The sequence below is a fragment of the Eubalaena glacialis genome, chromosome 9 (genome assembly GCF_028564815.1).
Source record: "Eubalaena glacialis isolate mEubGla1 chromosome 9, mEubGla1.1.hap2.+ XY, whole genome shotgun sequence".
Taxonomy (NCBI): domain Eukaryota; kingdom Metazoa; phylum Chordata; class Mammalia; order Artiodactyla; family Balaenidae; genus Eubalaena; species Eubalaena glacialis.
The window spans coordinates 54,603,450-54,628,261 of record NC_083724.1 but is presented as its reverse complement, the minus strand read 5'-3'; the positions used below and the strand labels follow the sequence as shown (position 1 = coordinate 54,628,261).

Genomic DNA, 24,812 nt, shown 5'->3' with positions numbered 1-24,812 from the left:
TTTGTTGTTGTTATTATTATTATTAGCACATACCATACTATTTGCCTAATAGGTGCTGCTGATGGACCTCCTGCCATTCCTGTTCTGTATTCTCTCCTTTTGAGCTTTCACTGGAGAACTAATGAATTAGAGAAAGCAGTCCAGAGTCAGTCACTTTGAGTTTGGAGTCAGACTCACTGGATCAGAAATACTGAATGTTTCCCCTTTGTCCATAACATGAGGGGGAAAGACGTACTTAACTGTTCTTATGAGACTTAAATGAGCTTATCCAAACATAATACTTAAGGCAGACAATAAGTACTTATCAACGGTCTGTGTGCTGAAGAGTGGGATAGGTGTCTGGGAAGTAATGATGGCCCCCGCTCTCAAGAAGCGTAGTCTAGTGAATCATCAGTCTCAAGCCTAATGCCTTAAGAGGCGGGAAGCAATGTGATTTAGAAGACAGTAAAATCTGATGCTTGACACCCCTGGGATCAAGTCCCATTCCTCAACTTTACGAGTGGCCCTCCAAAAGATATGTCAGTGTACCAACCTGCAGAAGCTATGAAAGTGACCTTATTCGGGAAAAGGATCTTTGCAGATGTGATTAAGTAAGGACCTCCAAATGAGATCATCCTTGATTACCCTAATGGGCCCTAAATCCAATGACAAGTATCTTTATAAAACGTAGAAGAGGGGAAGACATAGAAGAGAAAGCCGTGTGAAGACAGAGGCAGAGGTTGAAGTCATGCAGCCCAAGCCAAGTAACGCCTGGAACCACCAGAAGCTGAAAGGGGCAAAGAATGCTCCCCTAGAGCCTTCAGAGAGTGCACAACCTCGCTACCAGCATGATTTCCGACTTCCAACCTCCAGAACTGTTAGAGAATAAATTCTGTTGTTTGACCAGACCAGGTTTGTGGTGTTTCTTCATCTGTAAAATGGGGATAACATCCTAACTAGTCTCATTTCCTGAAATGTTAAGTGGGGTAACTGCAGTCTGGAGGAACGCGCAGACGTTTAAAACGGCGAACGTTTATTGAGCGCTTGTCCTGATCATTCAATGTGCTAGGCGCTTTCCCTGTATGACTCAGCCGTCTCTATTTTATTAATCACATAACCAAGGCTCAGAGAAATTCAGTCTTTTGCCCAAAGGCATACAGCTAAGAAGCGGAAAAAAACGAGATCGCAATTCTAGCCGACTCCCAAGATTTCCCGTTAACGTCCCCCGCTGGACTGCCAGGGAGGATGCAAATGAACGCACTGTCAAAGCGTTAACTAGTTTAGCCTCAGTTCCAGCTACAAATTAGCCGAGCCAACCAAGCCTCCGCTTCCACAACTGGTCAGGCCTCGTGAGATGCCGCCGGCTTCCCCGGCCGGGAAGCGACAGGGTTAATGACGTCACTTTCAGGAGCCGCTATCACGTCCTCGCCCCACGGATCCTTTCAAGGGCCAAAACCCGCCTGTGACGCAGCCCTCGCGCCTCTGGACGAAGTGAGAATAGAAGCGGGCCAATAGAAATGCCGAATTTCCGTTTTTCCGGCTAATCCCCACCCCTTAACCGAACTCGGCCAAGGAAGAAGGGAAAAGGCGACTAGGGGGCGGGGCAAAGCGAGGAAGCGGAAGCCGTGGCAGCGGAACTGGGACGCGCGCCTGGCCGGGGTCACACGTGTGCGGTGAGTGCTGCGGCCTCTGCGGCCGCTCCCGGGAGGGCTTTGCCGCCTGCTCGGCGCTGAAGTCGGAGGGTCTCTCGGGTAGAGGTGTTCACACATGTCACCCGCTGGGCGGCCTTCTGTGCCATTTTCTGTTCTGGGAGTTTGGGGGTTGACGGGAGCCTGGCGACAAGGGCGGTTTACAACTCCTCTCCCTACCACGCTTTCAGCCTTTTTGTCGTGTATTTGACAGACATCCGCTCTGCGCCCGGTCAGTGCTAGATGCCCAGTTTGCAACCTGAATGTACAGTTGCAGGTTGTAAGCGCTGGGGAGGAAATGACCTGGGTGCCGAGATACAAGATAGGGGAGTCTGATGTGATCCTGAAGCCGAGACCTAGAGCGTGGCGAGAGGCAACCCCAGGGAAAACTACTTTCAGCAGAGGCCGTGACTTCGGCTAAGTCCCTGAGGTGGAAGGGGGACCGATGTTAGTGAGCTAGAAGTTCAGCCATATAAGATAAAGGGGTAGGGTGAGAGAAGGTTCTGTAGGGCTTTGAAGGCCATGGTGGGAGTCTCGATTTTCTCTACAGTGGAAAAATATTCCCATTATTAGAACACAGTGAAGGCTTATAAGCAAGGGAGAAACACAATAGGCCCTGGTTCTTTTTGGAAAATGGATAATAATTTGGATTATTATTGATTTTATCGTTGAATTATTGATGATGGTTTGAATTAGGGTAGTGGTACTGGAGATTGAATTTGAAGGGTTAGAGGTGTTTTTAAAGATTCGAGAAGAATTATTGAAAAATTGAATGTAGCAGACCAGGAAGAGTAAACTCTCACAGGTAAATCTTAGGTTTCTTCCTTGAGCAGTGGAGTGGATGCTGTGCCATTGCTGAAATGGGGAGGAATAGGGTGGGGAAATTAGATGAGGAAGTTATTGTTTGGGGGTGGTTTGCAGTGGTCATATAGCTAAAGAATTTTATTTTGGTTCTATTAAGTGTAAGGTGTTTGTTAGACACCTAAATGGAAGTTTCAGGTAGGCAGTTAGATACACAAGCCTGGAGCCCAAGGAGATGTTCCTAATGGAGAGATAATTTGGGAGTCCAGCATAGAAAGCCATGGGATTGCACGAGATCACCTAGGGAGAAGAGAGAGGGGAAGACTTGAGGAATGCCAGCATTTAGAAGTTGGGTATTGAATGGTCATTACTTTCAAAGTGCAATGCTGAGCCTGCTGAAAGGAGTAAAGATCAGTCATGATCAGTCACGTGTCCCTCTATGTCTGGGAAATCTCTCGTCTTTTCCTTCACGAGGCAGAATTGGGCTCTCTCAGCTCTGTGGCTCTCTGAACACTTTTTATATATTTCAGTTATAATGCTTAATTATGCCATGTTTTAATTTTCTGCTTGCCTGTCTCTATCACACCACACTTGGATTTTTTTTTTTGGTATATATATTTTTTAAACCCGTTAGCTCTCTAGCACATAGTGTGTAGGTATTCAATACATTTCAAGTCCAAAGCATTGTTATAAGAAGGTCATCAAAATGTGCCATAGGAATAAGGAGAATCATTTGAGAAAGAAAGAAGGCATCTGGAGGAGGAATGATAAGAAATTGTCATTTAGGCTGGATGTGAAGAATGGGTAGGATTTATATTGATAGAGAATGGCTTTAAAGTTTGGCTCCTGAAAAAGAATAGTGAGGGAGTAAGGTTGGCTTCAGTGTGGTATTGTGATGTGGGTAAGTTAGGACTAAGTTTTGAATGGCCGTGAATGCCAGACTGAGTTTGAAATTTTTCCTATAAGCAGTGGGAAGCTTTTGAAGGTGTTAGAGCAGGCAAATGACATGAAATGGATGTGACAGTGGAAGACTAATCGGGCAGCTGGCGGTGGATCATAGCAGACTGGGTCTAACGGCGGAAAACAATGTGAGCAAGAGATAGAGTCTGAGTGGGGTAGTAGAGGGAAGGGAAAAAGAGGAGACAATTCCAAGACACTGGAGTGTGATGGTTGGATGTGATGGTACCGGGTTCCCAAGCAAATGCATTTTGCTTAGTGAGAGAAGCAAGACCCCAAAGGCTGTATATTGTCTAATTCCATTTATAGGACATTTTTGAAAAGGCACAAAGCTGGAGGGTAGAAAAATGATCAAGCATTGCAAAGAGAGCCAGGAGAGGATGATTGCAAAGGGGTTCCACAGGGGACTTTTAGGAGTGTGGGACAGTTCTGTAAGGTGCTGTGGTGGAGGATACATGACTGTGGGTTTGTCAAAATCAGCACTGTACACCAAAAAGAATGAACTTGTCTATAGGCAGATGAAAAGAAAGTCAACTTGACATGTCAGGAAATGGAATGCAGACTGGAACAAAATGCATCTAACTAGTACAAATGTATAAAAAGACCTCACTGAAGGAGTGGAGGGAAAAGAGCTGACCTAAGTAACTTTGGAAAGCAGTGTTTTGAGTGGATACTGTGAGGGAAAAGACGAACTGTAAATAAACACCACATTATAGTTGGTACATTTGTTTTTACCAACTATAACCCTGTGGCACGTGATTAGAGTTGGAGACATTAGTATGAACTTACTTAATAGGTACAGAAATACAGGTTTGTGTATACACATAGGCTAATATACATACATATATTACCTAGCCCTGTCTGGTGAAAAGACCTAGAAGCAGTGACACCCCAGTGACAAGCACACCTAGCATTCAGATCTCAATAAGAGGGTTTCTCTAGGGTTCCTTGGAGAAATGGCTGATTTTAGGGCTTGTGCAAGGAAAGTAAAAGGTAAACTTGGAACAAGTGCCAGGAATTAAGGACATGCTAAGGAAAAAAAAAAAAAGGATGGACCATATGAAAAGGACACAGAAGCAACCTTAGAGATTTCAAAGCTGGAACAATTTTAGCAACAAAATAAAGATACTATTAGTCCATATCACAAATAATAAAATACTATGAGGCCATACTGATGTAAATAAATGATTAAATGAATGAGGAGAAGGAATAAATGTTCCCTACAGAAGAATACAAAATAATGAAGGTAAAAGTAAGGGAAATAGAAAATCATCATGTAAACACCTTGGAAATTGCTGCAGGCAAGATCCACTGGAGAGTGCTAAAATCAGTGGGGGGTACAGGATATTTGCATGATCTCAAAACATATCCAAGATATTTATTAATTGCTCTGGGGATTTTAATGCATTGATTCAAATTCTTTAATACTCCCTGCTCTAGAAAGTGGAGCTTAATTCTCCTCCCCCTGAGTTTGGGCTGAATTTTAGTGACTTGCTTCTAACAGAGTATGGAAAGGGAGACATAGTAACTTTACAGCAGAGACACCTTGCAAACACTACAGTAACTTTACAGCAGAGACACCTTGCAAACACTATGTTAACCAAGTGATCAAGGTTAATATCACTAGTCATGTCGATATCATGCTCCTCCTAATGTGATGGGATGAGAAGGGCACTTCATCTCTATGGTATTCTTCCCTCAAATCCGTAAGGCCAGTAGAATCATAGGAAAATGTCAGACAGACCCCAAATGTGGGATATTCTACACAGTGCCTGACCAGTACTCTCCAAAAGTGTCTTGGTCATGAGAAACAAGTAGAGATGGAGAAGCTGTCACAGATTGGTGGAAACTAAGAAGATTTGATGATTAAATGCAAGGTATCCTGGAATTGAAAAACGACGTCTGTGGAAAAACTGGCGAAATCCAAATTTAATAGCATCATATTAATGTTATTTCTTAGTTTGGGTAAATGCATCATGGTAAGATGTTAACATTAGGGGAGGCTGAGGGGTATACTGGATCTTTCTCTGTGTCTTTCCCAACTCTTCTTTTAAAATAACTTATATCAAAATAAAAAGTTCATGCACAGAAGAGCTAAGGGATGCAGATGTGGTTATGAAGGCTATAGCCAAGTGACAGTGACCCTACAGTCATTAATGATCTAAGGACACGGAGTAATTCAGAGGCCATTCATTTTCCAGAGTGCTCTTTGGGACCCTACTGGTCTCTTGAGATATTCCAGGAAAAAGTGGTTCAACTACAGTTGGGAAATCCTGCATACTTTAGCTTGTGCTTGGTGATTAATGGCTTAAATTAGCAAATTAAAAGAATCTGCCTTTCCTTAAAGATGCCTCCATTATTTTCATTTAAGAGTTTCCCAAATACATTTCACCTCAGAACCCCTTGTTTCTCTTATATCTATTAATATCTTGAGAAATTTGTTGTTCTTCAATGGAAAATTCTTGTCTAGAAATATCTGGAATTGTCTAGGGATCCCTAGCATCTACTCGCGAGGGTCAACTTTAGAAATTTTGAAATGAGTTGAATATGCAACTTTGGAAGGTACAGAAATAGACAAATAAAACATAATAACTTTTGCTCTTGATACATTCGGCTGCTTTCAGGAGCCTTGGGCAGCTGAGGGGTTATCTGTTGTTTGCCCTGTGCATGGTGGGGTCTCTATCCAGAAGCAGCCTGTTAGGCAGATTTCTTTAAAATGAAATGTTAAATATTTCAACAATCTTATTTCGGAGGTCTTTGAAAATTACTTGGTTGCCTCTAAAAGAATAACAGATTAAACGTTTGAAGTTAGTTTTTGTTTTAGCTACCTTGGGTTACATAAGGAACTTTTAGATAATCTTCTTTCATTAAATTTGAATATGTGATAAGTGCAATGTTTGTTCCTGGCTTTTTAGGATAGAGACCAAAAAATCAAGTGGTAATATTGTCAGTTTCTCATCACAGAGTCTTCCCAGGTTGTAAGTAATGCAAACACTGACAGTTTTATCATGCTTAGTGTAAATAATGATTTATTTTTAGCCGTTACTATTGCTGAAATGTTGCCTCCAAAACATCACACACTAGCCAAGGGGTGTGTGTGTGTGTTGTTAGTTTTTGTATTGGTATCGTATTTATTGTCACTTTTACAATCTTAGAAGTCATGATTGTGTAGTTCCTGGACTCATGGGTGCCTGTGCTGGACGCAGCTAATTTGTCCTGCATCTGTGACCTCAAGGAGTAAATGTGGCAGTGACCACTAATGACTTTTATTGGATGAGAGCAATTCAGTGATCCTTTTTTGGATTTTGTTTTTGTTTTCCAGAGTTGCTGTAATGGAAGTCAAAGGGAAAAAAAAAATCGCAGGAAAAGGTACAAAGCCATCACAAGAAAAAAACAGGTTTCATAAAAACAGTGGTAAGATACTCAAAACATGCTTCCCATGTGGTTGTTCTGGCCCTTGGAGGGAGCGGTTGGTGGGATGAGGGGGCATGTAGCAGATTCCAATCTATTCATGGGTTAGAGTTAGGATTAAAGTAGTAGGAAAAAGTAGGTGTTACTATATATGAGTTTGCATGTTCCCTGTGAAACTTAGACCTTTGAGAAATTGCCAGGATAATGGGTGAATGCTGTACTTTTGAAAGACATGTCAGCTAGTGATGCTGTTCCCTCACTTTAGTCACACTAGTTCACAACAACATTTTATTTTAGCGTTTGATAAATTGTGGCTGATTAATACGTCTACTGGTGAGCCAGATCTTCAGGATTTCTCATTGGGATGTCTTTATTGTTCCATCAGGTGTCAGTATTGCAAAATAGAAAAGTCAGGCATTGTGTCAATGACTAGTTTCCTAAGCAATCTTTTTTTTTCTTGCAACTAGAAATTCTGAAAAATAAACATTTTAAATTTGTTTATATATGATATACTTTCTAAATTTTAAATGTTCATTTTATTCTTAGATTCCTATTATGTTATTGACCCCCTAAATACACACACACACACACACACACACACAGACATATAAATAATATCTCATCTTGTGATATGTGCTTAAAACAGAAGTACACCTAACTGGCAATAGTGGTTATCTCTCGAATTATGGGTAGTTTTTATTATGTATTTCTCTACTTCATAGGTTTTCTATAATGAACCTGTATTATAATTTTATAATCAGAGTAAGTTTTTAAATTTTGTTTTGATTTTTTAAGTCCTTTTTTGAGAATAAAACAAAGTTTTTGAGAATAAAACAAAGTATGTTTCACTAAAGAGTGTGTAATTTTCTGTAACAAATACAATCCAGTGGATAAAAGATCTAGGCCCAGGATCATTGAACTAACAATTATTTATTATTGTCACTAGATTCTGGTTCTTCAAAGACATTCCCAAAAAAAGTTGTTAAGGAAGGTGGACCTAAAATCACATCTAAGAACTTTGAGAAAACTGCCACAAAACCTGGGAAAAAAGGTGTGAAGCAGTTCAAGAATAAGCAGCAAGGGGATAAAATACCAAAGAACAAATTCCAGCAGGCAGATAAATTCAACAGGAAGAGAAAATTCCAGCCAGACAGTAAAAATGATGGTAAGCACTGACTCCTTTAGCAGAGTTTTTGCAGAAGCCTTGCCCTGCCTGAGCTATTGCCTGAACCACTGTGCACAGGGACTCTAGAAGTCTGGTAGAGACCTTCTGTTCTTGTTCCTTGACAGGCAACACTTGGGGTGGGAGGGTAGATGGGATTAAATAAAAAACAGAAAGCATCTTCTCTGGTCAAAATTGTCCTCTGGTACCTAGAATTCCTTACTTCCTAGGCCCTTGCTGAATTCCCCTAGCTGTGGAATTAGGCTAAGTTGTAATGGCTTTATGCATTGGAACCTCAATAAAACATTCCTTTCTGTAGGCTAAAATTAATGAACTCATTCATTCAACAAACAAATACTTAATACTTAAATTTAATACTTAAATAACCAGTGTGTCCCAGCTAAACATCCGCCTTGGCTAAGGATGCCCTGGTGAACAAGAAACATATAGACCCTGCCCTCACAGAGCTCAGGCCACTCTAATATCATCAACCCATCAGATGGCTCAGACCCGTTAAACAGTTCCAGAGAAGGTATAGTATACATGTGACAGATTTGACTTGAATTGGTTGAACAGGATAGGTTGCTAACTGATTAGAAGTGTTGGCAAGGTTCCTCTTTGTTGAAACAAACTACTAATCTCTTCATCATGATGTTTAAGCGGTTGTCTCTAACCCAGAGCTTTGCTGTCTGTTGTACAGCCTGCCCTTGCTGTGCATCGTCTGTCCTGCACTGGTCTCAAACGAGCAGCTTCCAGGGTACGCATGCTGACATGCATATGCCTTCTCTGCAGCATCATGAATTTCTCTGGTGTCTTTCATACTCTTTTTCTCCAGCATGGCATAGCCTGACACTGCTCCTTTGCTGCCAACTGAGACCACTGCCATGGGGCCTTTTTACTCCAGTTCTTTAGACCTGGTCCCTGTTCTCTGCTCTGCCTAGGGCTGCTCCAAGACAGGGGCGTAGGGAGAGAGGAAAGGAGGGAAATTTTCATTATTTCTCATTAGGCCTGGAGGATTCTTTCATGCTCTAGCTTCCATCTTTTCTCTTTTCCCCTTCTCTTCCAGCTTCTCTTTCCTACCTACTCTTTCCTAGCTTCTCTATTAGGTCCTAAATCTTCCTTTCCACACTGGAGTTCATTTTAAATGCACACACATCCTCATCTTATTATAGTGGAGCCCTGGTTCCTTTTGCTATAGGAGATAAGTTCCCAGCATCTCAAAATGGAACTTTTATTTTATTTTCTCAGTTTTGTACCAGCAACTGAGGGGGATTGGATACTAGACATCCCCAAAATTGGTTGTATCTGCTGCAACCCAGCATGGCATATGTCAAGGGTGCCCAAATATTTGTAGAATGAAATGAACTCGGGATTGGTTATTATCCTCTGCTGCATGGTACATGATGCCCTAATATTAATGGTCAATATGCCTTCTGTTGCCTGTAATCCTCTATTACCAGGCCGGGAATAAGCAAGTGAGCAGAAAGGGGGGGTAACTAAACACACTGTAGTATACTGAATGCCATTAAAAATTATCTTCTTGAGGAATATTTAGTTTCATGGAAGAATGCTTACAACATAATAATGTTTAAGTAAAGACAATAAGGAAATTAATATAAAACGTGTAGGGGAAAAGACAAGAAGGAAATAAAATGTTAATCCCTAGGTTTTGAGATTATAGGAGAATTTTGTTTTTTGAGTGTATTTCTAATCAGAGAAGGGGAGATATCCAGAAATAACTTATTCTCCTAAGGGTTCTTTGCAGGGTACTCATGTAAATAATACCCATTTTATTAAGTTTTTTTTTGTTTGGCCTCTTTGGGTTTTTTCATTCAATTAATAAGTTATTTAGATTGTGAAGACCAAAAACAACCAATAGAAAGATACTCGACTTTTATAGCATGACCCTAATTGTAGAGAACTGAGGAATTTTGATTGTGCATTGTCATGAGTAAGAGACAGCAGAGAATAAAGTTTTAGAGCCATATCTGGGTTTGAATCCTGACTCTGCCACTTAGGAGTTAACGTGATCTTGGACAAGGAACTTACCTGCTTGGTGCCTTTGTTTCCCTGACATGAAGGGGATAATAATAGTACCCACCTCATAGGGTTGTTCTAAGAATTAAATTACTTAATACATAACAGCACTCAGAAGAGTGAATTTTTGAATATTGTTTTTCCTATGTTAATTTGGACTAATTTTTGTTTTCATTGAGAACTGATTATACCTAAAGTCCAATGATCTTAATGTTCTAGAGTAAAATTTTATTTTACCATTGAGAAAGATGCTTAAACTTTTTAAATTGCTTTTATAATCTGTTTAGTTTCCTTTTTTTTTCTTAATAGGTATCCTGTTAAGATTCAATAAATAGCTGTTGAATAAATGAACAGTTGGTGTCAACCAAATTTAAAATGTGTAAACTGCTCAGAAAATGAAATAAAGTATAAGTTGGTAGGGAATGATGTTTTCCCCCTTCTAGTTTCCTCAATGAGTATTGATCTTGATTAGTGATTGCCATAGGTACCTAATTTGTACTTGTGTATGGCACTGAGAATGTTAAATGCAATTGAAAATAATTTCTGTAATGACTAGACACAGCAGCCAAGAAACCCAAATGGGATGAGTTCAAAAAAAAGAAAAAAGAACTGAAGCAGAGCAGGCAACTCAGTGATAAAACCAACTACGACGTTGTTGTTCGGGCGAAGCAGATCTGGGAGATCTTAAGAAGGTAATGCTACTTAATGGCATCTTTATTAGGCCCTTTGAGATGATGGAAGAGTAACAGTGTACCTAGTAAATAGTGAAATGTCCTAAGATAAATGATATAGCGCTTGGGTTATTTAGGGAGTACTCATAACACTCCAGTAGAGGCATCAGTGTTTGGATGTCTGCCCATTGCAGAAATGTGTGGAATCATTAGGATGGTGTCAGATCTGCTCATGAAAATGAATGAGAGTTAAAATGGATTTGACGTCCTTCCTGAGAAATTTCTGAGAAAATGAAGGACAATTCTTTTCGGCTAGGTTTTGAAATACTTGAGTACTTGGTGTCTTGGACTTGTTTTATTATTTTCTTTACTTTCGAAGTTCTGGCTGTTAAGATTTAGATTGATGCATAAAATTATACCTTGTGAGATGAGTTTCTGCCTTTGAGAAAATTACTTTTCTCTGGCTGCTCTGGAATAGTAATTTTAATGTCCAGTTTGCTCTCTTCGAAGAGAAAATCATACTGAACTGGGTGAACATACACTGGTATGGTTTTTATTTTTGTGTGCTTAAAATAATGTCTTTACTTAGGCTATGTTTCCTGCCTCTTTTATAGAAAAGATTGTGACAAAGAAAAAAGAGTGAAGTTGATGAGTGATTTGCAGAAGTTGATTCAAGGGAAAATTAAAACTGTAAGTAGGGCGTACTCAGTTGCAATTTTAACAATTGAAATTGACTCGCAGTAAAGGGTAGTTGACCATTGTGGCAGGTGAAATTGTTTCTGTTTTTAATGTATTTGGCCTCAAATTTCAAATACCTTTTATAATACTGATTAAAAAATTTAATAGTGAGAGACCTTACTGCCGGGAAATTATAAAAAGGCTATCAAGTTTTTGACTGTTCATTTTAAAATAATTTACTTAAAATAAGTCAGTGTTCTCTTAAAATTATCTCGAGGAATTTATTAGTTCAACAGTGTTCGTTAGAATGTCTTGCTGTGAACTCTATACTTTAGCATGTTCTAAATTGCTGGCTATTTTGTATGTGTGATGCAAACACATGATTACTTTCTTCCTGCTTTTACAAGCACCATGCAAAGATCTTTAAAATATAATAGATTTGTGACTTCTGCATTGATTTTCATTGTTGCTGTTTAATCCTGTTTTATAGTAAACTTCTATTGATTCTTGTGTATTTGGATAAATACTTAGTGATATTCACTTGTAAGCCAACAGACTCGGTATCTTTGGAGACCCTTGAGGGGCAGTCTTTGCTGAACCACGTACGTGGGTCTAACCAGATGCTGTATTGCAGTTTGAAGGACTGTCTTAAAATAGTGAGTTCCCAGCTGCTGCTTTCTTAAAGCCAGCAAGGTCTTTTTAGGTTGGAACTCCTCCTCATCTCTAGCAGTAGTCTGTTATACTCAATTTATAAATAATTTACACTCAAGATCCTTTCCCAATTACCCTTAGGTTATTACTGCATGCCCGTGGACTTGGGAATTAGTCTGGTATTCAAATACTCACTCTGCTATTTAAAATATGTGTGCCTTTAGACAATAACAGCCTATTTATTGATTATTTACTGTGTGCTAGGAATTATGCTAACCAGTGCATACTTTGTATCCTTTAACTTAGTCATCATCCCTATTAAACGTTTGATACATCTGGGCTCAGAGAAGTTAAGTTTCATCCCCAGGGTCACAAGGATAGCAAGTTCCTTAACTTCTCATAAACTTACTTTAATCTGTAAAGTGCTAATAGCAACAACCCACTTTTAAGGTTGCTTTGAGTTTAAATGAGAAAAATATACTTAAAGCACATATATTGGTTACACAGTAGGTAATCAACATATGCACAAAACAGCCTTATTTTTTTTTTAAAAATATTTTTAAAGTTTTATCAAAAATGTCTATGCAAATTTCCCTTAAGGAAATTCTTTGGAAATCCATGACTTTGATGAAGGTATACCTTCACCTTCTGACTTGTTAGAATTTAAAAATTTAAAGACAGACTCAGCAACGAGTAAAAAGCACTATTAAAGTAGACTGCAGCATATAAAAAATAATAGTGCATGACTGATTATCTGCGGTTATTGCTTTAGAAAATTGATCAGCAAGTCCTTCAGTGAGGATCTAATCCATCCAATGGTTGTGAGGGGGGTTGGGTTGGAGAATCAGATTTGAAATTCTAGGAATATAACTGGATGTATGTTCAGGGATTATAATGAAAATGTGAGAAATGGAGTGATTAGCTCATAATGTAATTGCCAATGTGTATCTAGATTATTATAATAATTAGGTATAATTATTTATGTAGCAATACTTTGGTTGCCAAAGCCAAACATTCTTAGACCATTTATATTTTTAAAAAAATCATAGAATAATAGAATTTTTGCATTGGAAAATTCCTCTTTTAAGGAAAGTAACTCAGAGAAATGAAAAATGTAGTGTGTATAATCATTAGACAGGTTTGGTTTGAATTATAATGATAGAATCTTGCAGAATACTTAAATGCATTCCTGTCTCAATGCCGTACGGTAGCCAGCAAAACCAAAGAATGCCATTCTGAACAATTAAACAAGAATTTCTACTCCCAAGTAACCTAGGTTTGATTAGCCATGAAGACCCTACTTTTTCTTCCTCACAAGGAATTGTAAAAGAGGCAGCAATACAATGTAAATAATATGATAGAAACATATATTTTCAGGGAGAATTCGTCTAAAGGCCCCAGTTGTTTTCCTACAGATTGCGTTTGCACATGATTCAACTCGTGTGATCCAGTGTTACATTCAGTATGGCAACGAAGAGCAGAGGAAACAGGCTTTTGAAGAACTGCGAGGTATTTCTTATATATATTTTGTAATTGTTTGTAAAAAATCGCTTGTTTTCTCTTGAAATACCCAACACTGTCCTGGAAAAGAATTCTGTTGAGGGAGAGCAGTGTGTCCTCTGCAGGACCTTTTCTGTTTATTTGTTTTTTTGCCTGGGACAAATAGGGAGTTATTCGTTTGTGTTCCCAAGATTGTGCAGTTAGTTCTTCCCTTGTTTCTGGAGGACTGAAATGAGGTTATCATTAATGTAATGTATTTTGTTTTTCAGGTGATTTGGTTGAATTAAGTAAAGCTAAATATTCCAGAAATATTGTTAAGAAGTTTCTCATGTATGGGTGAGTTGTTCTATTTATAAAATATTTTTTTATTAGTTTTTTAAAGGTGTGGATACCTATTGTGTGCAAATAAATGTTGCTTAAAAGTCTGTTACCATAATAGTAGGCTTAAGCAGATGCTTGTGATGTTTGCAAGGAGTGTGGTCTTAAAAAATTAATGTTATTAAAATTAATGTAAAATGATGGTATTGTCTTCATTGTTCTTACGAGTATATCTTGAAGCCCTGGAAGAAGAGAAATGGTTATAATGAACTTTAAATTAGTCACCAGTTATTTAGAAGATGGAGTGATGGGAGGGGCAGGTGAGTAGGCTCAGAAGCAGGGTTAGTGGGTTAGGAAATGTCAAGATGGGAGGATTTCCTGAACTAGGTGGAATTGATACTTGTCTTGCTGTCTCAAGTATAATAACGGGCCAAAATATGCTAACCAACAACAAAAAAGTACAGCTGACAAATTTTCAAAAACTGTATTCCTGACTAGAATTACTGGCCGCTTGATTATTTTAGGATAGAATAGAAATACTTGTGATTAAGTCCTGTTTTAAAAGAGAATCCTGGGGCTTCCCTGGTGGCGCAGTGGTTGAGAATCTGCCTGCTAATGCAGGGGACACGGGTTCGCGTCCTGGTCTGGGACGATCCCACATGCCGCGGAGCAACTAAGCCCGTGAGCCACAACTACTGAGCCTGCGCGTCTGGAGCCTGTGCTCTGCAAAAAGAGAGGCCACGATAGTGAGAGGCCTGCGCACCGCGATGAAGAGTGGCCCCCGCTTGCCGCAACTACAGAAAGCCCTAGCACAGAAACGAAGACCCAACATAGCAATCAATCAATAAATAAATCTTTAAAAAAAAAAAGAAAAAAACTGTTGCATTCAATTCTAAGTAATCATAATTATAAAAAAAAAAAAAAAAGAATCCTGGAGTGTGTTTTATTCATATTATCCTGCATGTTTGACTTTTACCTTCTCCTTTTCTCCTTCTACCCCACTTTTTTTAAGCTGAACAATTTACTGATGGGAACTGACATTTATTGAGCACTTACTATGTGCTGGTTACAGTTGTCAGTGCATCTTAACTCACTTATCCTCACATCAACCTTATTCTTTCTATTCTATGACTAAAGAAGCTGAGTCACAGAGCGGTGAAATACCTTGCCCAGGGTCTTTCAGCTGGTAAGACCCTAGGTCTTTTCAAACCTAGGCAGGCTGGCCCCCGAGTCACTTAGAAATGCAAGGTAGAGGGAATTCCCTGGCGGTCCCGTGGTTAGGACTCCGCAGTTTCATTGCTGATGGCCCAGGTTCAAGCCCTGGCTGGGGAACTAAGATCCTGCAAGCCGTGCAGCGCAGCCAAAAAAAAAGAAAAAAACAGAAAAAGAAAAGAAAGAAATACAAGGCAATTTGATTTCCCTTCTCGTAGCATTTCTCTGTGTTAGCCACCTCCGCACACAGTGACGAGCTGGTCTCAGAAGAAGTGTGTTATGTTTTGTTGCCACCCAACTTTCTCCTTCTATTGCTTCTCTTTTCCCATGGTCACGCTGGGTTTAGGAATAAAGCACAGATTGCAGAGATAATGAGAAGCTTTAAAGGTCACGTGAGGAAGATGCTGCGGCATGCGGAAGCGTCCGCCATCGTGGAGTACGCCTACAATGATAAAGCCATCTTGGAGCAGAGGAACATGCTGACAGAAGAGCTCTATGGGAACACATTTCAGCTTTACAAGGTGACATTTCAAGACATTTTTCCTAGAGATTTTACTTTCTCTATGTGCTGTTCCTTACCTTCCAATGCCCTGTTTTCAGAATGTATTTTTACTTTGGTTGTTCCTTTAAGAGACTACCTTTATCCTCTTGGATTATTTTGTCTCTGGTGTAGTAAGCAAGAGATCATACTTACATTTCTTTCTCCCAGAGCACAATCTTTAAATCCCCTATAAGTTAAAGCTACTTTTGTTACTCCTTCCCAAGTACTGTGTGTAATGCTTTGGTACTTCTGTTTCTGCAGTCAGATAGACCAAGGAAGAAGATTCTTAATAGTCAGTAAAGCTCTGTAAACACCCCCTAACCAGCTCTGGTTGAAGGGCATCGAGCTCCCTGTTGCTGCCTTCTCCCATGTTTCCTCATGTTTGTGGATTACCCTTCCCCGGGTCATCTGCAGAGAGGAAGCAGAGTAGAGAGACCCAACCTTGGATTTAGTACAAGGCTAGTAATGGGACTAGGACAGTTAAAGGATCAGTTTCAGACTTTAGGACACAAATACACATATTTATCTCAAGGGAGATGGATTGATTCCTGGGTTCCTTCTGCTAGTCAGTTTCAGCTCCTGGGTTGAACTTAGTGCTCTGTTTCCTTTGTCACAGTCACTATAGGAATATCCAGCTAATTACAAAACATGGTGGCAAGAATTTGTTAACTGACTACTTGATCTTATGATTAGGCACATGCTAGGTGCTTGACAAGTATGAACTGGCTGGTTGGTTATTTAGCTTGGCTCTGGAAGTACGATGGTGGGTGTATAGAATGAGAATTAGATAATCAAGAAGTACCCTGTGAGTGTATTTACAGTGGGGCTTTTGTTATGTAAATATGGCAAATCTAAAAATTTAAGTTTATGTAAAATGAAAGTAATTGATTTTCTTTGTTCTGAAGTTGAAGAAACTTGATTAAATTTAGAGGGGTTTGATTTTTCTTCTGTTGCAGTCAGCAGATCACCCAACTCTGGACAAAGTATTAAAGGTACAGCCAGAAAAACTAGAGCTTATCATGGATGAAATGAAACAGATTCTAACTCCAATGGCCCAAAAGTAAGGAAGCTGGTTTTTTTTTTTTTTCCTTAACAAATGGCATTTGAAGGAGGAAAGTTTTATATAGACTTTGCAGAGAAAAGGTGGATAGTTTCCCAATTATAGTCTGTTATTTAAATTGGATTGTGAGACTTAAAAGCCCATGCATTTGGCCTTCTTGGAATTTGTACCACAGTGGAGTGGTCAGGGCATTACGTCTGGGACCAGACTTCCTGGGTGTGAATCCTGGTGCCTCTCTCAGTTACTAACTGTGTGACCTTGGGCAACTTAACTTCTCTGTGCCTCAGTTTCCATATCTGTAAAATTACGATAATAATAGTATATATTTCATAGAGTTTTATGAAGATTAAATGGGCTAATATTTCCAACGTGCTCAGAACAGTGCCTTGCCATTAAAAACGACATGTTTTTGCCGTCTACATGGATACTCCATGTGAACTTGAAGTCTTTGGTGCCCGATCATTAGCCTCCACTGTACACCTGAATTCACCAAGTGTCACACTAGGAGGCTTGGATCAATTACGTGTTGTTGCAATTGCTGATACTGTTTTGATCTATTTAGGATTTAACTGCTAAAATGATTTTATGAAACTGATGCATTATAAAGGAGGCTTGACAGAAAGAAAATAGCCATTAAAAAATAGTCTACATGTGGATTTCTAATCACATGTCCATTGTTGTGTAAAAGAATATAGATGTCCTTATTTAAGAAAGTCGAGTGTATTTTGAATGATAATTTCATATTTGCTGATTAGATACTAGAAACTTGTACTCTGGTCTTGGTTGTAGATGGCAACCAAGACCTATAAATATTTTAATAGGTCTAAAAGTTTTTTTTTTTTTTAGTCTTAGTATTGCTAAAGTTATGATTTATTTTATGACAAATGACATTTGCTAAAACCACTTCACTTGTTTTGATTATTTTAGGGCGACTGAGGTTACCTATCTCTGTATTATTGTGGTGCCATTTCTGACTTTTTTTTTCTTCTTTTTTTCTGTTTTCAGAGAAGCTGTGATTAAGCACTCACTGGTACATAAAGTATTCTTGGACTTTTTTACCTATGCACCCCCAAAGCTGAGATCAGTAAGTTCTTGGTTTTAGGTTTTAAACTGAAACATGTAGAACTGTGTAAAAAATGTGGAATACTGCTTTGATGTATATTGGCTTTTGAAAATTTTAAAGAATTGTTTCCTTATTTAGAAAAGATAATGCGCTAAACTCCCTTTGAAGAAGTCTACTAATTCCACTTAGATTTTTGCCAGAAAGACAGTAGAATTGACCATAATTTTATCAATTTCATTGAATTTTTATATTTTAATTATAATCCAGAGAGCATCCTCTAGCTTAACCTAATCAGAAAATTAACTAACATGGAGGAATATTCAGCATTCAGGGAGTTTGAAATTCACCTGTATTGGTACAAAAAAAAAAATTATATTGGTGTTAAAAGGTTACGGGAGGACACTTAGGTAAAACTAAGTGAACCGTGAAAAACTGGACCTTACATGAGAGTGAAGGTTAATTGCACTGCCCTTCAAGTCAGGAATGGGATGGGAAGTCAGGATGGGAATATAGATGAGAATTCATTTAGTCCCCTGAATTTTGCTTGCCTCATCATACTGTGAACTCATCATCCATTTGTTCTCATTCTAATAATAAGCGATAACCAAGTAACGAGACTCGCGTCTTTTTAACAAATATGCCAGATTAAACATTCATAGGAATTTTGACCCTCTCAAAATTGACATGCAAAATAGTTTTCCAAGAGTGGCCACCTACCTAAGCATGTGGTTCAGTGACCACAGCAGCTGCTGATTCTCTTTGGGGGATTTCTCTCTTGTTCTGGCACAGCACAGTATCTCACAGTTCTGGATTTACTGAGGCAGGACTTTATTTTCAGAACTGAGAAAATGATCATTTGAATATATTCCGTAGTGGAAAGTCTTTATCTTTTTAATGTTGAATGTGTTTTAGTAATAGCAAAAAATCATTGGGAACTTAGTGTGAATATGAAATAATCAGACAGGTCTTTGTGGCCCCAGGGGCATTTTCAATAGAGAGACTTTTTAAAAACAAAAACTTTTGGAGGTAAAAGAAGCATAATTGGAATATATGTTTAACTCCCCAACTGGATAGCTTTGAAGAGATTCATAAGTTCAGGTATGTAAGCTGAAAGCTATGTTCTTGAGATTTATCCTGGAAAAGGATTGTGAGATAGTTAAGGGTGAAATTGCTGTTCCTTATTGATAAAAATAGGCCACTTTTCTCCTTCCTGGCAGGAGACTTTGTATTTATTTAATATAAATTTTTAAATTGGGAATGGACTAAAGTGGCCCCGCAGCTGTTAGCTGGCAGAACTCACTTATGTCCTATATGCTAGACTTCCAAATATAATTACAAAATTATATACATTGAAAATAAGGAATAAAGATTAAAAATAAGCTAAAATTACCTTGTAATAAACTAATGATTGGGTTTTTACTTAAAGGTCATTGAGTAAAGGCCTAGTGAAGGCCTAGTCTAAATGTTAATGTAGGGATAAATATTTCTTGGAGAAATGTTATTTAAGTGTCTTTATGGTGAATTATTAATATGATTTCCAGAGGTAATCCAGTGATAAATTAAAAAAGAAAAACTTTTTCAGACAAAATTAGTGTTTTGGTTTTCTGCTTGTTATATACATGACTCTCTTAGGGAAGAACATTTTATTTATTTTATCTGGCTTTTTTATTAAAAGCTCCCTTTTTCCCAGAGCCAACTCTTAGATTTTTTTTTTTTTCTTGAGAAGTCCTTTAGAATATACTGTACGTAAACAGTTGACCCTACAACAACACGGGGTTGGGGTGCTGACAGTCCCGTCCCCCTCAGTGGAAAATCCGCCTATAATCAGCCCTCCCCATCAGCAGTTCTGATTGCGGATTTACCCACCTTCAGATGGTGTAGTGCTATAGTACATATTTACTGAAAAAAATCCGCATGTAAGTGGACCCGCCTGGTTCAGATTGCACTCAGGGGTCTACTGTATACATAATTTTTTGAACAGACATTGGTAAAACTCAGGGATTTTAATAGAAATTGCCTGCCAGCAGTACTTACTGCTCTTGATGGAAAAGAATGTTTCCAGGAAGAGGGTGTATGGATGTTATACCTGTCCACAAAATTAAACATTAAATTGTTTGCTACCTATACTTTCTGCCTTTCATTCTCTGTGCATAACTGCTCCTTAGTAGGCAGATTGTGAAAAAGCAACAAGAAAGAGTAAACCAAAGCCCTGAACTGCATTTATTCCCCAGGAAATGATTGAAGCCATCCGAGAAGCAGTGGTATATCTGGCGCACACACACGATGGCGCCAGAGTGGCCATGCACTGCCTGTGGCATGGCACGCCCAAGGTAAGTGTCACTCAGGGCTTGACTTGCCTTTCCTTAGACTTTTTCGGTCTCCTTGGGGTTTTGCCCTCTTGCGCACAACAATATTATCTTTGCAAAGTTGTGCCTCAAGGCCTCACAGAAACTGGCTCCCCTTTGAGCGTTTTGTTTCTTCTCTACTGGAGTCTTCTTAAAGTTTGAAAACCTTGGGTTGTCTTGTATGGGGAGGGGTGTGTCAAGCAAGTAAACACACTATTTATGTTAGGCTTAAGTTTATAAAAGTTTTGGTACCTGTCAGCCTCTTTGATTCCTCATTTAATGATCTTGTTGTGGGAGAGGGCGAGGAAAGAGAAGAAAATGAGCAGCTGTGCATTTGCTCCCATGGTTCTTAAGTACTTTGAGGGAAAAGGTAAAGATCCATATTAATTATAGAAGCTTAACAGAAATGATCCTCATTTCCTTGATTGGTATAATTCTGCCTTTAAAAGACAATTGTATTTTGTCCACTTTTTTTCTTTCGTCCACTTTTTAATACAAATTTAATTTCTCCTCAACAAGTAATGTATTGAATACCATCTGTATGCTAGACTTTTATGCATTTGAAGACAGTTCAGACATTGGAAGAGGGATCTCAGTTCTTACTATAAAAGGAGGTAGTTTCACTAGATTTGCCTTGCAACTAATAATTTTATGGTTCCATATTTATGTCTCAATGGATTGTCACATAGAAGTCTAAGATTATAATAGCTCTGAGAGGACTTCTTATAGTGTATTGCATTTTTTGGTTCTGGTTCAATAACTATTTTCACTAATGAAAAGTATGCCACTCCAATGAAAGTTTAATATTATATAAAATTTTTAACTATGAAATACCTTAATCTATAGCTAATCTATAACTAAACCTGTAGCTATAAGTTCATTGAGACAATTTTTCTTTTTTAAGGACAGGAAAGTGATTGTGAAAACAATGAAGACTTATGTTGAAAAGGTGGCTAATGTACGTATAAAAACTACATATTTCTTTTAACTATTTTTAACAATAAAATGTATTTATATCTATTATAGGAAATTTGAGGAGTTCCGAAAATTACCAAGAAAATTATTTGTTGTTTCATTTTGTTATAATCTATTTTTATGCATATGCATGTCTTTTTATATATTATTAAATTTACACAAAATGAATTTCTCCTCTTTTCATTTAACATTGTACTGTGGCAATTTTCCATTTTTATTAGATAAGTTTTGAAGACCTGATATTTAGTCTCTAGGTAAATTGCACTTCAGAAACTTGTTACCAATTTTCATTACCACCAAAACATAACAGAAAGTGAAACTTGTCTCTTTTTTTTTCTTAGATTAAATTTGTAGTGTGGTCAAAGAAAATTTTAGTTAAGTTTTATAATTCTTTGGAATCTTTTGGAGATGCCATAACAGCTTTTCTAATGAAATTGGAGGATATAAAAAGTGTTTTTTCTGAAGGATTAGTTGCCTCAAAAAATAGTATTTCTGTGTATTTAAATACTAAATAGTTTTCCATAATAATTCTAAAATATATGTAGTAATAAGCATTAGTTTTCAATTTTTGAACTATTTTATATATTATGTTTTATAGCTTCTAATTTACAGATGAACTAAAGTTAGTGATATCAACAACTTTTCCCTCTGAAAAATCCAATAAGAACTACTGGCATCTAGTGAATACTTGATATAGTAAATGCTAATTCAAATTCAGATAAACTGGTGCTCTGTGATTGTATACATATCTGTTGTCTTCTGTAGGATTCAAGACTAGGAAGAGAGTTAGTATAAAACCACGTAGAAGGCAGCTAACTTGCCTGTAACAAAATGAAATAAGAGGCTCTCTAGTGAGGGGTTTTCAGAGTATGAGAAAATTTTATGATTCATAATTCATCATTAAGTAAATCTTTTTGTATAACATTTTAGTTTGAATATTTTAAATTAGAAATGAGTAAAAATAGAATGTTAATAGAAAGTTCTATTAGGTGGAAGGGAGGGATAAACTAGGATTTGGGATTAACGTATACACACTGCTATATAGAGTGGATAATCAACAAGGATCTACTGTATAGCGCAGGGAACTCTACTTAATATTCTGTAATAATCTAGATGGGAAGAGATTCTGAAAAAAAGATGGATATATGTATATGTATGACTCAATCACTTTGCTATACACCTGAAACTAATACAACATTGTAAATCAACTATAGTCCAACATAAATTAAAAATATAAAAATAAAATCGGAAAAAAACGTTCTGAAAGGTATTAATAGTAAAAGACACTCTTTTGTAATAAAATTAGATTGTTTTAATTTTACAATTTGGTTACATCAACAGTAAATTTTTTTGGAGAACCTCATCCCCACAAGGTATTGGGATGTTAGCAAATTAACAATTCAATGTCTTTTTTATCTCAAGGAGTTGCTTCTAAAGGGGTGAGATAAACTAATACAACCCATGGATTTGGTCTATGGGTTATTTGGAAGTATTTAATTTTCAAATATTAGGGATTTCTTGATATACTCTGTATTATTTCAGTCTTTTGAAATTTATAATGACTTATTTTATGGACCAATGTATGGTCTATGTTAATGTCTTGAAAAGAATATGTGAGTGTCGTCCTCTATAAACGTCAGTTTGATCAAAATGGTTTGTAGTGTTTTCAGATCATGGATGTTTTTACTGATTTTATTTATCATTGTCTAGTTCTATCAGTTGCTGGGGAAGTGTGTTCAAACTTCCAAGTATAATTGTAGAATTGTCTATTTCTCACTTAAATTCTGTTCCACCTTCTGTATTCACCCTGAGATATTTTACACTTGGGTGTGTTTCCGTGTGTGGGACTTAAAAAACCAGAAACCCGTGGTTGTGTACTATATGCACAACATTCTCTACTTTGTTCCCTTCATTTAATTCATCTCAGGGGTCATTTTATTTCAATATATATTCATCTATCTACCTCTCTCTTGTTAATGACTTTATGATATTTTATTATATGACTTCCATAGTTCATTTAACCAGTCCCTACTATCGGACACGTTAGTTTCTAGTTTTTTATTTCAAATAATTCTCCAGGGCATATCCTTTGTTCGTATGTGGAAGCATGTCTGTAAGATACCTCCCTAGAACTACAATTGCTGGATCAGAAAGTACATGCATTTTAAATTTTCAGTGTTGTTGTCAGTTGCCCTTAAAGAGGTTGAACCACTTTACATTCTCATCAGCAACATAAAAGTGTGCCTGCCTTTCCCCAAACCTTTGCCAAATTAGTATATTATCAAGGGCTTTCACTTTTGTGTATAGGACAGGTGGGATATAGTATTTCATTGTTTTAATTATAGTCCTTAATTAATGAGCATTATTTCATATGCTTAAAGCCATTTGTACTTCTCTTTGTGAACTGATTCTTCATGTTCTTAGCCCATTTTTAGTTGATTGTTGGTCTTATATATAGTAAAGATGTTAGACCTTTGTTGTTTTTCTCCAAGTTGTTTCTAGTTGAGATGTTATTCCTGCCATATTCATCGGATCTGGCTCTGAATGAGTGTTGGCTGGTAGCAAAAGTCAAATCCCTCTTAAAGTAAAAAAAGATTTATATCATCATCTGGGGTACTTAAAAGGAATATGCCACAACCTTTGAAAACTTTTTTTTTTTTAACATAAAGTAGAAGTTCTTTAAATCTTGGAACAATATCAGCATCATGGAAAAAATTCTATTATTTCAATAGTAATGATTGTGAAAGTCCTAATGTATATTTGTATGATCTCATGCTGCTCTGCTTTTTGAAAGCAATTGTTTTTATCTTATTCTCATATTCACTATATAAGTATATTCTTCTAGTTCTTTTTTTTTAGTGTTTCTATTTTAATTATATAGGATTATTTTAAAGAAATTGTACAATATACCAAAGAAAATGAAAAATTATTTGTAATCCTTCAACCCAGTGGTGACAGTGTTTTTCCTTCCAGGATTTTCTGTGTATGTGTATTATGTATATTTTGTGTGTATAATTATATCTGAGTTTATATATTTTCTTTTTCATGATTGCAATACTCTAGTTTTTTTTTTCCCACTTGTCACCGTAATTTTCTTTGAGTTTAATTTTCAAGTAGCTATTCTTTAACAGGATACCTATTTTTGAGAGGTGTTATATTCTGATTAGTTTAAAAAAATGAGTCTCAGCTATTTAATATTGAAGAATGTGCTTATCTGTTTCTGTCATTTTCTTACTCAACCTAGAATATAATTAACTAGGTCCTGATACAAGAGCACGTTTCTTTGAATGACTTTTATCCATCTCCGTTATATTATGCTGGATACGTTGTCAGGGTGATAACCTTTTAACGTAACTCTTTAGGTGGAAGAAAAGGGAGAATCTGTGTATTTTTTTAACCTTTACTGGCTTTCAATTCCTACAGGGCCAATACTCCCACTTGGTTTTATTGGCGGCATTTGACTGTATTGATGATACTAAGCTTGTGAGGCAGATAATCATATCAGTAAGTAATTCACATAGTCTTGAATTTAAGTTAAATTGATACATCATTTGTGAGTGTGTAAGTTTGATTTCACATGTAGATGTGTAAAGACTTTGAAGTGTGTAAATACTTTCTGCCAGTATTTCTTATTTTTTAGTTGCCTTAAGCCTATTTTGGGGGGTTGCTTTATTCCCGTACAAACCATAATCCTGTTACTTGATTATTACTAATTAATGTTGCTTTAAATATGTAAAAGACTGCTTAAATTAGGGTAATGTGA

At 37.3% G+C, this 24,812-nt stretch overlaps 1 protein-coding gene across 1 annotated transcript in view; it reads left to right on the top strand.

The window, feature by feature from the left end:
- The first annotated feature begins 1,591 nt into the window (after positions 1-1,591).
- PUM3 (pumilio RNA binding family member 3) overlaps positions 1,592-24,812 on the top strand; it is a 40,198-nt gene continuing 16,977 nt past the window's right edge. The window contains exons 1-13 of the mRNA XM_061201229.1: positions 1,592-1,652; positions 6,748-6,839; positions 7,783-8,001; positions 10,592-10,727; positions 11,321-11,396; positions 13,451-13,544; positions 13,805-13,871; positions 15,412-15,586; positions 16,563-16,666; positions 17,672-17,750; positions 19,961-20,059; positions 20,979-21,032; positions 24,473-24,553. Of these exons, the coding sequence (XP_061057212.1) occupies positions 6,758-6,839; positions 7,783-8,001; positions 10,592-10,727; positions 11,321-11,396; positions 13,451-13,544; positions 13,805-13,871; positions 15,412-15,586; positions 16,563-16,666; positions 17,672-17,750; positions 19,961-20,059; positions 20,979-21,032; positions 24,473-24,553 (1,266 nt within the window). The 5' untranslated portion in view covers positions 1,592-1,652; positions 6,748-6,757. The remainder of the gene's footprint in view (positions 1,653-6,747; positions 6,840-7,782; positions 8,002-10,591; positions 10,728-11,320; positions 11,397-13,450; positions 13,545-13,804; positions 13,872-15,411; positions 15,587-16,562; positions 16,667-17,671; positions 17,751-19,960; positions 20,060-20,978; positions 21,033-24,472; positions 24,554-24,812) is intronic.